This window comes from Bufo bufo, chromosome 1, assembly GCF_905171765.1.
Source record: "Bufo bufo chromosome 1, aBufBuf1.1, whole genome shotgun sequence".
NCBI lineage: Eukaryota > Metazoa > Chordata > Amphibia > Anura > Bufonidae > Bufo > Bufo bufo.
Window position 1 is genome coordinate 142,570,165 of NC_053389.1, and position 14,876 is coordinate 142,585,040.

The following is a 14,876-nucleotide window of genomic DNA, read 5'->3' on the forward strand; positions in this document are numbered from 1 at the left end:
GGATCCAGAGCCTGGTCTCGGGAGGGGCACTTCCAGATTATTTTTTGTCCGCCGCCACAAAACAATGGTGCTTATAGAACAGACTCCACAGTGTAGAGGTATACGGTATATTGTGTGGCACATGGTATGCTATATGTGTATAACATATTCCACATGAAAACTTACAATTACTTGGCTTGGCCCTTGGGGATCTCGGACACCACTTCAACACTTTGACCGGGGGGCTCGGCGGAGCTGATGTGTTTTATCCTAATGAGAAAGATTTCATAATAAGGATTTGGAGGGGCAGAGGGATAGCAGAGCAGGGAGAGGCTGGTGCTGCTACTAGGGGGTCATACCATGGGGGAGTAATAAAGCCCACCATAATGCCCCCCCAGTAGAAATAATTCTCCTTATAATGTGAAAAACATACCCCCTTGTAATGCCCCTGGTGAGCTAATGTCCCCATTGTGCCCCCATAATGTGCCAGTATAAAATACCCCTATATAGTGCCCCCAGTAAATGACCCCATAGTGCTCCACACCCTCCTTCCTCCTAGTGTCCCCCATAATGTACCAGTATAAAATGCTCCAGTAGATGCCCTCAGTGTCCCCCATAATTTCCCCCCCGTAGATGACCCCATAGTACTCCTCTCCCCCCTTCCCCATAGTACCCACCATAATGTGTCCCAGTATAAAATGGTACTGTACAGAGCACCCCAGTAGATGCCCCTATAGTGCCCCCAATAATGTTCCAGTAACAAGAGCAACCCCCCCAATCATGTGCCAGTAATAACAGCCCCCCATGTGCCAGTATTAATAACAGCCCCCCCCCCATGTGCCAGTATTAATAACAGCCCCCTCATGTGCCAGTATTAATAACAGCCCCCTCATGTGCCAGTATTAATAACAGCCCCCCATGTGCCAGTATTAACAGCCCCCCCCCCATGTGCCAGTATTAATAACAGCCCCCTAATGTGCCAGTATTAATAACAGCCCCCTCATGTGCCAGTATTAATAACAGCCCCCTCATGTGCCAGTATTAATAACAGCCCCCCATGTGCCAGTATTAACAGCCCCCCCCCATGTGCCAGTATTAATAACAGCCCCCTAATGTGCCAGTATTAATAACAGCCCCCTCATGTGCCAGTATTAATAACAGCCCCCTCATGTGCCAGTATTAATAACAGCCCCCTCATGTGCCAGTATTAATAACAGCCCCCCATGTGCCAGTATTAATAACAGGCCCCCCATGTGCCAGTATTAATAACAGGCCCCCCATGTGCCAGTATTAATAACAGGCCCCCCAATTGCCCCGTTGCCCCCCCCCCCCCCCCCCCTGGATCCGCCACTGACTCGGCTCTGTTACCGGCCTGCAGACTGCTGGTGTCTCTCAACTGGGTTGTTGGCAGAGAGACACTGTTGGTTCCCTCAGACTTATGTACCTGTAATGAAGGACTCTTTACTCAGCTGAACGGGCTGAGTCTCCCCCACTCTCTGTAATGGAGTGGGAGTGGTGAATACCACCACCACCTATTCACCACTCCAACCAAGACGTCACTGATTTTACCATTTACCAACCGTTCAGCAACTAGGCTCCTGAACAAAACATTATCCGGCTTTTAGTATCTTGCGCAGCTTAACTTTCCGGGCGAGATATACACTCCCTCTAATACAATTCCTGCTGTCTGCCTTCCAATGTCATTTATTTAATTAATTAAATGTCCATGTGGCCTTGTGTATGTTGGAGAGACTATGCAGACAGTAAGGGATCGTATATGTTAACATAAGTCTAAGAATTTATCATTACCTATACCAGCTCACTTTCATAGTGCAGGTCACTCAGTCTCTCTATTGAGATTCCAAATATTGGAGCAGGTCACAAGACATAGGAGAGGTGGAGATATAAAGAAACAGCTACTCCGTAGGGAAGCCTATTGGATCCATACCCTGGGTACTTTGCAACCCAGGGGATTGAATAGGGATTATGATATCACTCATTTGGATGCTATTTGATGTAGATGATGCACTAATGATTATTTATTTCCCTTTCAGATGGCGAAATCAAGATGACACTTGTGATTTTTGCGGTATCGTTATTACGCTTTGAGCTTTTATTATTTCATTAATTTGTTAATATTTGGCAAGTTAAATATTCTACTATGAAATACTTTACCATATATAAGTTTCTTTCGATAGATTTGTATTTCTATTATGTGCTATGTAGGCTGAGGTACAGGCCTACTATTTGTGATTGACAAGCGACTACGGCTGCCTGACCTGGGCGTCTGACATCATCCCACGTGTGTGTGGGTAATCATAAATGTGAGAATTGTATCATTTGTATTATGCTTGCTGATGAAGTCATTTATTGTACCCACTTATGGAATAAATACAAAGAATATTGATTGAAGAAACTTTGGTCCGCTGGGATTCCTTTACATTGCCTACAATATAATGCATGTGCGGCTGGGCCGATTTCCAGCCAGGTGTGGTCAAATACCGGACCAGAGTTTAAGTACCGGTCCGGGTTTTGGCTCAGCAGAGATGTCCGTTTTTGGGATCTGAGGCTTTGTGCCGTTCTGGAGGGCTGAGAGCCGCATGCTGGGGAAACAGGCTCCTAAAGCCTGCTGTGGGCTACTGGAGGCAGAACTGCCAGCAAGGTGACTTGTGTTATATGAACTTTCCATTGTGTGTGAATTAACACCAAGACTGCAAAGTTACGTGCTGTTTTGTGCAATTGCCTCAAGTGTGAATAAACACAGACGTTTTGAGTTAAGAACTTGCATTTTGCCTCTGTACTGCGCCCGCTTACCCTATCTACCAGGGCGAAACACCACAACATCCAGACTCTATATAGCCCTGCCTGTTTTTTTTACTCCCAACAAGGAGCATTATATGGTTTCGATGAAGTACCCTATCGTACAACTCCTCACCATTAAGGGACAAAGGTAAAAGCGGTCAGACACAAGAGGACATAGCAGCACAGTCAGTCACCTAGACATGATTGCACAAACAGCCGCAGACATAGCTGCACAAGCAGTCAGCCACACAAGAACAGAGGCAGGAGCGGTTACTCAGACATAGCTGCAAAAAGTCAGCCAAGCAGGCTTCGACACCAAAGTAGCCAGTCAAGCAGGCATATGCTCCAGAGTTACACAGGCATAAGCACACAAGCAGTCAGTCGCTTCGACATGGCTGCAAAGCAGTTCACCAAGCAGGCAAAGGCTACTTTCACACTGGCGTTTCTAGGTCCGCTAGTGAGATCCATTTCAGAGCTCTCACAAGCGGCCCAAAACTGATCAGTTTAGCCCCAATGCATTCTAAATGGATAAGGATCCGTTCAGAATGCATTAGTTTGCCTCCGTTCAGCCTCCAATCCGCTCTGGAGGCGGACACCAAAACGCAGCTTGCAGCGTTTAGATGTCCGCCTGACGATGCGGAGCCAAACGGATCCGTCCTGACTTACAATGTAAGTCAATGGGGACGGATCTGTTTTCACTGACACAATATGGTGCAATTGAAAACGGATCCGCCTCCCATTGACTTTCAATGCAAGTCAAAACGGATCCGTTTGCATTATTACGAACAAAAAATAAATTTAAAAAATTTGGATACCAGACAGATCCGCACCTAACGCAGGTGTGAAAGTAGCGAAAGATCCAGAAGCATATAGTCAAGCTGGCATAAATTCAGAAAGTCAGCCAATAAGGGACAGAAAAAGAAACCCAGGGGACATGAGGAAGCCAGCTAGGCACAGAGGCAGCAAGTCCTAAGATTCAGATGTTTCAAACATGCAAAAGTAACATCCACATGGTTCGGGGTCCGCACCAAGATTCACACCATCCATAGCAGGACCTGATTTCAAGCTATTACTAAAGTGGTTGTCCGGGTTTAGAGATGAACCCGGACATACCCACATTTTTCACCCAGGCATGCCCCCTGATATTAGCATCAGAGCATTTCATGCTCCAATGCCCTCACTTGCCCTGTGCTGTATCGCGGAGGGCAGAGCCTTTTTTTTTTTTTTCACACTGCTAGGAGGAGGCCTCCATCCTGCAGGGTATTCAGTGACGTCACCGGCTCTGATGAGCGGGCTTAACCCTGCCCTATCCATTTTACAGGTAAGGGCAGCGCCAAAGCCCGGCCATTAGTGCCGGAGACATCAGCAGGCTCACTGCTGAGTGGAAGCCTCCACCCTATGGAGAGCCTGGTACATCACCAGATCTCCTAAAAAAGCCTCTGCCCTGCTCAATTGATGAAACGCTCCGATACTCATATTAGGGGGGCCTGTGTGGGTATGTGATGAATGACCATCACTTTGGGAGCTCTAGTAGGAGCCATATTAGACCCTGAAATATGACAATGGAACTAAGCCATAATTTCTAAAACTGCAATCTCCTGATCATTAGATCCTAGTGTCCATGTAGTGCCATATAACCTTCCCATGCACCTACACTCTAGAGTTGACTTGGAAAAACATAAAATCATTAAAACTAAAAACTTTTCTCAATTTTTTAATAAAAAAAAAAAAACTAACATGCAACAACATGTGAACAATAATAAAACGCTACATTATTTTTGTAGTAATATGTGCAATGAAACATGAAAATCACTGTGGACATTTAATGCAGAAAATACATTGAAAATCTTAGGAGCTATGGGCATTGTGTCAGTGACTGACCTCTAGCTGGCCGTAAGCCTGGAGCTGGCGACATTAATGTGGAGCATCCTGCATGAGAAATTTCCAAAGTTCTTGAGTAAGTTTGCAAATACATTTTGCCACATAGATCACCACTTTGCTTACAGACACACAGCCAGCATTGACCCAATGCAAGAACATGTAAGGGGGTATGTCTACACGAGTCTCATGTGTATTATGCCGCGTTCACATCAGCGTTCAGCCTTTCCGTTCTCCTGCTCCATTATAGGAACAGGAGAACGGAAAGGACTGATTCGCCACATAACGGAGCTGAACAGAGCCTACGGACCCCATAGACTATAATTGGGTCCATTAGGTTTCCGCTCAGAGGAAGATTTTTAAACCAAAGACGCAAGTTGTGCGCGCAGGACTTATAGTCTATGGGGTTCGCAAGCTCCATTCAGCTCAGTTACATGCCGAATCTGTCCTTTCCGTTCTCCTGCTCCTATAACGGAGCAGGAGAAGAGAAAGGCTGAAGACTGATGTGAACTCAGCCTTTGGGTTCATGTGCATGAACGTATTTTCTTTCCGTGTCAGTTCCGTTTTTCTGTGGACCGTATGCAGAGCCATTCATTTCAATGGGTCCGCAAAAAAAAAAAAAAAAAAAAACACGGAAGTTAGTCAGTGTGCATTCCGTTTGTATGTTCCGCCAAAAAATTGAACATGCCCTATTATTGTCCGCATTACAGACAAGGATAGCACTGTTTAGGGGCCAGCTGTTCCGTTCCACAGAATACGGAATGCACACGGATGTCATCCATATTTTATGCAGCTCTGTTTTTTGCGGAACGCAAAATACATACGGTCATGTGCATGAGCCCTTATGCTGCAGATTCACCACTGATTTCACCTGAATGTGGTGAAATCTGCCGTGAATATCTGCGACAACTGCACAACAGAATGAGAATGCTGAGGAATTAAAAGGAATGTCTCGTCTATTTCTGACAGTTAAAACCAGATAGTGACACCTATCCTTTTTCATAATCTGTTTTTATTTTCCGATTGTAGATTTTTGTATTATTTCCTGAACATGATTATGGAGACGGCCATCTTTCCTCAGCTGCTGTTAAGAGCATTCAGTGTTAGGCTGTACGGCAGCCAGCATGATCCATAAAGTTTTCTAGGCATGATTTGTGACCTGTACAGGGGTCATAGTGCAAGGAAGGAGTAGATAAGCATTGAAAACAAACGAGAAAAAAACATAATAATAAAAATACGTTATTGTGAATGGTAGATTGTGTTATCTGTCATTGTAAATCCTGCCTATAATAAGGAGATGCCTACGGAAATGTAATCAGTACAGAACAAAAAGTGGTGCTTAGTGGCCAGAGCAAAAACAGCTGGACTTTAGAATAGGTCATTTTCTGATGACACATTCCGTTTAAAAAGCTGCATCATGCGGGCGAGATTTATAAAATCTCATCCACTTGCCTGGTATTACAATTAGGGATGAGCGAATCGACTTCAGATAAAACATCCGAAGTCGACTTGCATCAATCTTCGTTCTAATACTGTACGGAGCAGGAGCTCCGTACAGTATTAAAATGTATTGGCTCCAATGAGCCAATACGTTCTAATACTGTATGGAGCTCCTGCTCCGTACAGTATTAGAACAAAGTTTTGTGCAAATCGACTTTGGATGTTTTATCCGAAGTCGATTCGCTCATCCCTAGTTACAATCTTTAGCAAATTTTACCCGCACAAATCAATTGAACATAAACTGCACAGGCAGTGAACAAGAGAGAGTAAAGGCGGCCATTAGTGATGAGCGAAGCGGTCACTTTGCTCAAAACTTAGATTAATGCTGTACGGAGATCCGTCTCCGTACAGCATTAAAATGTACGACTTCCGATGAGGCGAAGTTAGTTATTCACAAAGTCTCACAAGACTTCATTGAATAGCTTTGGTATTTGCTTTTTCAAGTGGAAAACCACTTTAAAACTTGGATACGAACTCATCTTCGAATCCGAGGTACCGAATCAGAGGATCCGAAGCTCGCTTCACTCATCACTAGTGACTAGTGTTGAGCGAAGCGAGCTTTGGATGCTTCGTTCGAAGTTGCTTCTTCCAAAACTTCGGAATACTACTATATGGAGATCCGTCTCCATACAGTATTAGAATGTATAGGCTCCGATGAGCCGAATTAAGTTATTTGCGAAGTCGCGCGTGACTTTATTAAATAGATTTGGTACTTGATTTTTAAAGTGGAACACTACTTTGAAACCGAACTCTGCTTCGGGTCCGACTAGTACCTTGAATAACTTACTTCGGCTCATCGGAGCCCATACATTCTAATACTGTACGGAGACAGATCTCTATACAGTATGATTCTCAAGTTTTGAACGAGGCGACATTGGATGAAGCATCCGAAGCTCGCTTCGCTCAACACACTAGTGACCATACATATTAGTCTAAAGATGATCAAAATGGACGATTTTAACCAAAACGAACATTGTTTAAACTTTAACAACGAACGATCGTTTTAGCCAAGCAATGACAGACCATTATTGTTTAAAAAGCTTAATATTTTCGTCTGATAGCCAAACATAGATCTTTTGTTCAAAGTAAAATGGTTTGTGAACGGATGATCTTTCTTTGAAAGAACGTTCCCATGGCCCGCTTTCATTTTACTCAAATTGGGCTAAATCATCTTTTTCAATTGGTCTTTATAAAAAAATTAAAAAAATAATATTAAGCCATTCTGTCACAAAAGGGTTAATCGATTGCCTAGCGGTGTAAATCCTACTTTTTACTTTGTAATGAACCTCAAGATCTGTTTGGGTAATGACCAATGACTGGTCAGAAAATCAGTCAGATAATCTGTTGGTGTAATACAGCCCTTATTTAGCCACGTTCTTATCAGTAACATAAGAATTGAGTTATAATGAATGTTTATAAGGTCAGAGATAAGGAGTGCATTAGCTGAGCTGTCTGATGGAACAGAGTGAAACTTCAGTTCCTGCTACTAGAGAAACTCAAAGCTGCACAGAGACAGAGGTTTAACATTTGTAATAAAGACCAATTGAAAACATGATTTATTTATTTTTAGCTCAAAAACTATTACAATGCAATAAAAAATGCCCCCAAAAAGGTATAGCCTTTAAAATAGTATGCTTCCGCTTACAATATGGCAGTCACTGCAGTGAGCAGGCAACAGTAGGCACTTAAAAACAAAATGTATACTCAAGAACCAAGGATCTTCTCAATACAAATGGAAGCAGTCATGTAGCAGGTTCACTGTGTTTAAATAGTTTGCCAATATTGTGATCACAGAAGTTATTGCTCTTTATGAAGACACTAACACATGAACCTGCCACATGGGCACAAAGGAAAAAGTCATTTTTTTGGGCCTGAAAAAGAAAAAAAAAGAAAAAAGAAAAAAAAATCGATGAGTGTAATTGGTGAAACAATTCTAACCAACAGCTAGGTTGCTCAACTCCCTATTAACATGCATGTTCTACTTGGCCTGTGACTAAGTGAGCATGATATTTTAAAAAGGACAGATAAGCAGACGCCAGTCACTCATGGCAGTGCTCTAACGAAACAAAAAGGACCCAACAGATTAAAATCAAATCTGGTCTTCAGAACAGTGAGAATTGCCGGACATATAACCTAATGTGTATGACCAGCTCTATCAACAAAAGCATTAGCTACAAAAATGGCTGCTTCTGCCAGGAGATTGGGTAAAGATTAGTACGTATAACAGGCGATGTCCTTGACAACTAGATCTCAATGGTCATACCCAAAAGTAACAAGAAAAAGAAAAACTGCACTGGTAGAACGCTGCCTTTATCAGGAGCCAGAAGACGCGAACCTGACTTCTTAGAAAGAGGGCTCTTTTGGTTGGTTAGGAGTCAGAACAGATATTTATAGTGTTTATTATGCAATTCAAGAGATGTCTTAGCAAATTAGCAAAGCTGAGAAGCAACACATGGCACATATAAGGGAAGCCCTCTCAGCCATTCAATGCAGCCATGAGCGCCTCACATGACATACCTAGGGAAGCCATTTCAGCCACTCCGTACAGCCAGGAAGGATCATTTGTCTGAGTCATGTGACCTGTCTTAGCTCTATTAATGGTCTAAGGGAGCTTCCCTAGATGTGTCACATGAGGTCTCATTCACACGTCAGTGTTCGGTCAATGATTTCCATCAGTGATTTTGATCCAAAACCAGGTGTGGCTCTATTCACACAACAGGAGAAGATCTTTCCCGTATACCTTATGGTCTGTGGAGGCTCCAATCTTGGTTTTGGCTCACAATCACTGATGGAAATCACTGACTGTGTGAATAAGGGCTCATGCACACAAACATATTTTCTTTCCGCTTCCGTTCCGCATACGTCCGCAAAAAAAACTGAACTATTCACTTTAATGGGGCTGTAGAAAATACAGAAGTTACTCCGTGTGCATTCTGTTTCCGTTTGTCCGCATGGCCGTTCCGCAAAAAAGTAGTGCATGTCCTATTATTGTCCGCAAATCATGGTCCGAGGCCCCATTCAAGTCAATGGGTCCGCAAACAATACGGAACGCACACGGAACACATCCGCATGTCATGGATCCATACTGTAGAAATGCTATGCCCAGCCCATTTTGCTCATGTGTTTGGTGATTAATAAGTTACTGTTTCTGTATACAATCTGCAAAAACTGATCAAATACGGAAACCATACGGATATGTTTTGTGCAATAACGGAACGGAAGAGGACTTAAATCAGAGAAAAAAAACCTCAGATACGGAACAACGGATCAGTGAAAAACGGACCGCAAAACAACGGTCGTGTGCATGAGCCCTAAGGCTGAATTTATAAGTCTGTGGAACGCGGTCCGTGAGATACCGGACTGGCATCCTGCTTAGTGCAGGAGTGCACGCCGTCATTGGTTGCTATGACGCCGTGCGCTTGGTCCGCCACTGCTGTACAGTAATACACTCGTATAGATCATACGAGTGTATTACTGTACTGCGGCGGCGTCACGAAGCGCGCGGCGTCATAGCAACCAATGACGCCGAGCACTCCTGCACTAAGCAGCATGCCAGTCCGGTATCTCACGGACCGTGTTCCACGGACGTGTTAATTCAGCCTAAGGCTTAATACTCCACAGCTGAACATCTGAGAGGGTTTCTCAGTCAGCAGAGTTGAGAGGTCATAAGGCACAGTTTCACCTTTCAGGTAATGTATGTAGAAAAAAGGATGCAAAACTCTCCTCCAGATTAAAAAAGAACTCTCACTAGTGCCACCTATGGTTGACTACTATGTAAGGCCAATGTCCAACCTTTTAGATCATTAGAGAAAAAGCTTAGTGTATCGTGCAAGATCCCTCTCAGTTCTGATGAATGGGCAAACAGAGGGAGGGGCCCATAACAAAGAGTTGAGGAGATTCAAAAAGACTTCATTCACTACTAGTTCACCATCTTACTGATACAATGTCAGGGTGAGGCTACTTTCACACTAGCGTTCGGGTGTCCGCTCGTGCGCACCGTTTGAAGGGGCTCACGAGCTGCCCCGAACGCATCCGTCTGGCCCCAATGCATTCTCAGTGGAGGCGGATCCACTGAGAATGCATCCGCCTGCCAGCGCTCAGCCTCCGCTCCGCTCCGCTCAGTGAGCGGACATCTGAACGCTGCTTGCAGCGTTCGGGTGTCCGCCTGGCCGTGCGGAGGCGAGCGGATCCGTCCACACTTACAATGTAAGTCAATGGGGACGGATCCGTTTGAAGATGACACAATATGGCTCAATCTTCAAGCGGATCCGTTCCCCATTGACGTTCAATGTAAAGTCTGAACGGATCCGCTCACACTTAGAAAATTTTCTACGTTTTAATGCAGACGCATCCGCTCTGAACGGATGCGAACGTCTGCATTATCGGAGCGGATCCATCTGATGAAACATCAGACGGATCCGCTCCGAACGCTAGTGTGAAAGTAGCCTGACAGATCACTTTTAATTCAAATAGAAGAGGTGATATAGTCTAAAGGCTTAAAGTGGTCGTCCCGGTTCAGGAGCAAATCAGCCTGCAATGAAGAACTGAGCAGTACTTAACCTGGCAGATCAGGCACCACCGCTCTGGTTCTCTCATTTAGGCTCTGTATACCCGGCTGCAGCAGTGATGTCCTTCGAAAACGTGACTGGCCTCGGCAGTGCACCTGGGTAAAAAGAGTCCGGCTGAGAGAACCAAAGTAGACGCACTGGATTTGCCAGGTAAGTAATAATCACTTCATTATTGCAAGATGATCCCTAAGGTTGTCTTGGTCCCCTCCTGATACCAGAAAGGAGGGGGGGGGGGGGGGAAGGAGGAGAAAAAGAGAAAAAATAAATAAAAATTTGAAGTATTTTAAAGGAAACCTATCACCAGGAAAATGCAGTGCAATCTGCAAGCAGTATGTTATAGAGAAGATTCAGTAAACCTTGTATTTTATTCATTTAAATCCCAGTTTTTTCTGTACTTAGGAGTCATGTTGGCGGTCTTATTCAATGACTGACGGCTATCTTGATGCTTAGGCATGCACATAACACCAGCATGACTCTTAAAGAGGACCTTTTCTCGTTTTTTATTTTTTTATTATAGATGCAGTCACCCTGCCTGTTTTAAAAAAAAAATATTGCTCCTATGCCCGCAGTTTTCCCGCTCAGTATGTTAATACTGAGCATCGGTACAGGGAGGAGGAGACGACAGGGTTTGTCAATGGGCGTCTCCTTCTCCCTGGCTGTGCCGCGATCCAATCACAGTGGAGAACGTCACAGTCAGGGAGAAGGTGAGCTTTTTTTTCTCTCTCCCTAGCTGTGATTGGATCGCGGCACAGCCAGGGAGAAGGAGACTCCCATTGAAAAACCCTGGCGTCTCCTCCTCCCTGTACCGATGCTCAGTATTAACATAATGAGCGGGAAAACTACAGGGGGGCACAGGAGCAATATTTATAAAAAGAAAAAAAAAAGATAAAAAAAAGGAAAAAAAAGGCAGGGTGGCAGCATCTGCGGGGGGGGTACCACACAAGTAAAAGGTATTTATCTAGAATTAAAAAAAAAAAGGTCCTCTTTAAAGGATAACTGTCGTGTATATATATATATATTGCTTGAGAATGGTCCCAGTAAGCGGACCGAAACGTCGCACAGGTGAATAAAGGGTCCCACTTTTTTCACCAAACGGATGTGCTGCGGTGTCTTTCTTTATTCTATATATATATATATATATATATATATTTATTTTTATTTTATTTATTTTTGAGTATTGGATTGTGGTGATTATTATCTCCTTGGTGGCCCTATTTCAACTTTTCACTGTGTATTCAATTACCCCTCAATTCCACATTTTTGTTCCCTGTACTGCCTATTTTTACCTATGCTTAAAATAGGGTTGCTAGGCATGGTCCGTCTATCTGTTGAAGGACGGAGCACGCAGAAGCAGGCTGCGTGCAGGGTCACATTACTGACAGCCAGGGACTGTAAGTAAATGATTAAAGCCAGGTCCTCCCCAGCAGCTGATAACAGTGCCTGGGCTGTGTGCACTTCTCCCTGTCCCTGCGCTTGGCAGACGCTCCCTCACTCAGCAGAGCTGGAGAATGCAGAGTTGAAGCAGTGCAGACCAGGGAAGGGAGATCTGCCATCTGCTCAGTGTATAAATGAAAGCAACATGTGGTAAGAGGACCCCTTTGTGCTGCAGGAGATTAACCCTTTAGGTGGGAGGGCTCTGGTTACTGACACTTTTGGGGGGCTATTGTTACTGGCTAGTGAGGGCAGGCGGGATTAGCCTCAGGGTGAGGGCAGTGGCGGCCATCTTATCTGAATAGTGAGATTGCAGTTTTATGCAGACTGGTTGCTAAGGGCTGAATCTTATTAAATATGGGGTAAGTCAGTCTAATAGTAACTGATTCTGGAATATCATGTTATTAGTAACTACATATATGAAAATTGAAATTAGGGTCTAAATGCGACAGTTTTCTTTTAAGCATAGAAACAGCAGGGATTTAAATGAATGAATGACACATTTTACAGAATCTTTTTCCACAAAACTATATATAAATCGGCTCAGCTCCTCCTGCTCTATAGATCGATACCTCCAGACTGCAATTTTCATGGCTACTTTCAATATCTATAAACATAATATTTCCATTCATATTTGGCAGAAATGTAACAGCTTGAAGCGAGACACACTGCAAAAAAAAAAAAAAAAAGTGCAAATATCACTTCTTAAAAACTACCCCTTCTATGCAGAGGGGAAGCAAAGAAAAAAAAATAGTTTTGGTGTTAAGAGTAAAAAATAATAAGGTTCGTGCTGTATAACAAACAAATTTCTTACAAATACCATTGATGCAACGTCTTTTAAAGCAGGTGACGCGATAAGACACATACACACACGGTTAACACACACCAGACACAAAGTCACACACATTTTCATAAATACAAACATTATATAAGGTGGTTAAATAGTCTATATACAAATTATACAAGACAAACAAATTAGAAAATGTAAGTGTCCCTGGTCTTCATTCCTCTGATAGAAACCTTGTGTACTATGGGACACTAGTAACCTTATCATTGCTGTACCCTCACAGTTGAAACATAGGGTGCTATTGTGCAAGTTGGATAGATCAATTGGGAACCATGTTCTGGTCCCTGGTTTAGAAGATAAATTCTGATGTCCTATCCTTCAGAAACCATATAATCTTCAGAACCTTTATGGTACAGGGGTTGGCCAATACCACAACATATGGCAGTAAAAAATGGTCTCTCCTGGAATAAGACCTATGGATGTACCTGCAAAGGGAATAGATTGGTAACGTTAAGGAGACCTTCTCTATTGTCTAAGCAAGCATTAATGTACCTTTATAGGTCATGCACCAGGGGACACTTCTAGCCACGTACCTGGGGAACCCCTGTAGGGGGGCACTCCAGTTTATACTATAAAGATAAAGTAGGCATTAACTCACAATACTGTCCAATACATGGGTTCTCAAAAGGGTATGAAAACACATGTTCCATCATTAAACTGTAAATGCCACCCATATCCAGAACTTTGACGGTGTGTAAAATAAATAACATAGAATCTATGTTCTTCTTGGAATGCAGGTCCAGGCTGGATGATGTTGCTCCATGCTTATTGGCATACAGATCACTGGTCGTCTGTAGCAAAACTCAACGTTCTGGACCTTAACTTGATATTGTAAGTGAGACAAGATCCCACTGGTTTACAGCATATGGGGCGGTGTCCTTTCTTCGATTAAGTCAGCTTTGGATTCAATGCGATAAGTGCTTTGAAATTTTATCAAATACTTTAAAAACCTCAAAATCAAGAGAGGTCCTTCAGAACTAGGGCAATATGAACAAAAACTTGGCTCTTGGCAAGATTGGCCCTGGGCTATAACCCCATCTATTGGGAAGCAGAAGCCCCATTAAATTAGACCTTGTCAATGAAACTTGGATGATGAGGGTCACTGGTCAAGCAGTATGAGTGGCGATGTGTCGCTCTAGTAGAGTACGGTGAGAAAAGTACTTATTGCAGAAGCAGCATTGGAAGCGCTCGGGCCGATGTGTGCGCATGTGGACGTTCAGTGAGCTCTTCTGGGTGAAGCGCTTGCAGCAAATAGAGCACTGAAAAGCACGGACACCAGTGTGGGTCACCATGTGTTTGAGCAGGTAATCTCGTAATGAGAAGGATCTCCAGCAGATGCTACATTGATGGGGCTTTTCACCTGGGAGGAGGCAAGAGAAAATAGTTCAGCATCACTCATGACTAGTAAAGTGTTTACTTTAGTGTCAGATGTATCCCCCTCCCCAACACAGATTAAATAGATGTCTTTCTGCTCCATTTTGTGCTAGCAAAGAAACTAAAGGTGCACTGTAAATGCACATGTACACGCCCAGATGAGCAGCAGATTGTTGGGAAGGAAGCGTTCCTTCCTGACAGTCAGATGCTCGTTTAGTGGAGGTGAAGCACTACATTTACATGCAGCGATCACCTCCACAGTATTGCGATCCCTTGTCCTCATACAGCTGCATTGTTTCTGGGCAGCAATGTGCTGTTTAGACACCGCAATCTGCTGCCTAGAAACAATAATTTAGGTGTCTGCTCATACGACAGGATCATCCAATGAACAACGGCTCGTTCATCGGGTGATCGGCTGCACCCTTATAATCTGCCCGATTATCTGGACGTGTAAATCTATCTTACGGGTGTCTGAGGAGAGCAGACAGGAGGCAGAC

General features: G+C 43.7%; 1 protein-coding gene across 1 annotated transcript in view; it reads right to left on the minus strand.

Annotated features, from left to right (window-relative positions):
• Positions 1-12,936: 12,936 nt before the first annotated feature.
• ZBTB45 (zinc finger and BTB domain containing 45) overlaps positions 12,937-14,876 on the minus strand; it is a 33,246-nt gene continuing 31,306 nt past the window's right edge. The window contains exon 3 of the mRNA XM_040415572.1: positions 12,937-14,365. Within this exon, the coding sequence (XP_040271506.1) occupies positions 14,112-14,365 (254 nt within the window). The 3' untranslated portion in view covers positions 12,937-14,111. The remainder of the gene's footprint in view (positions 14,366-14,876) is intronic.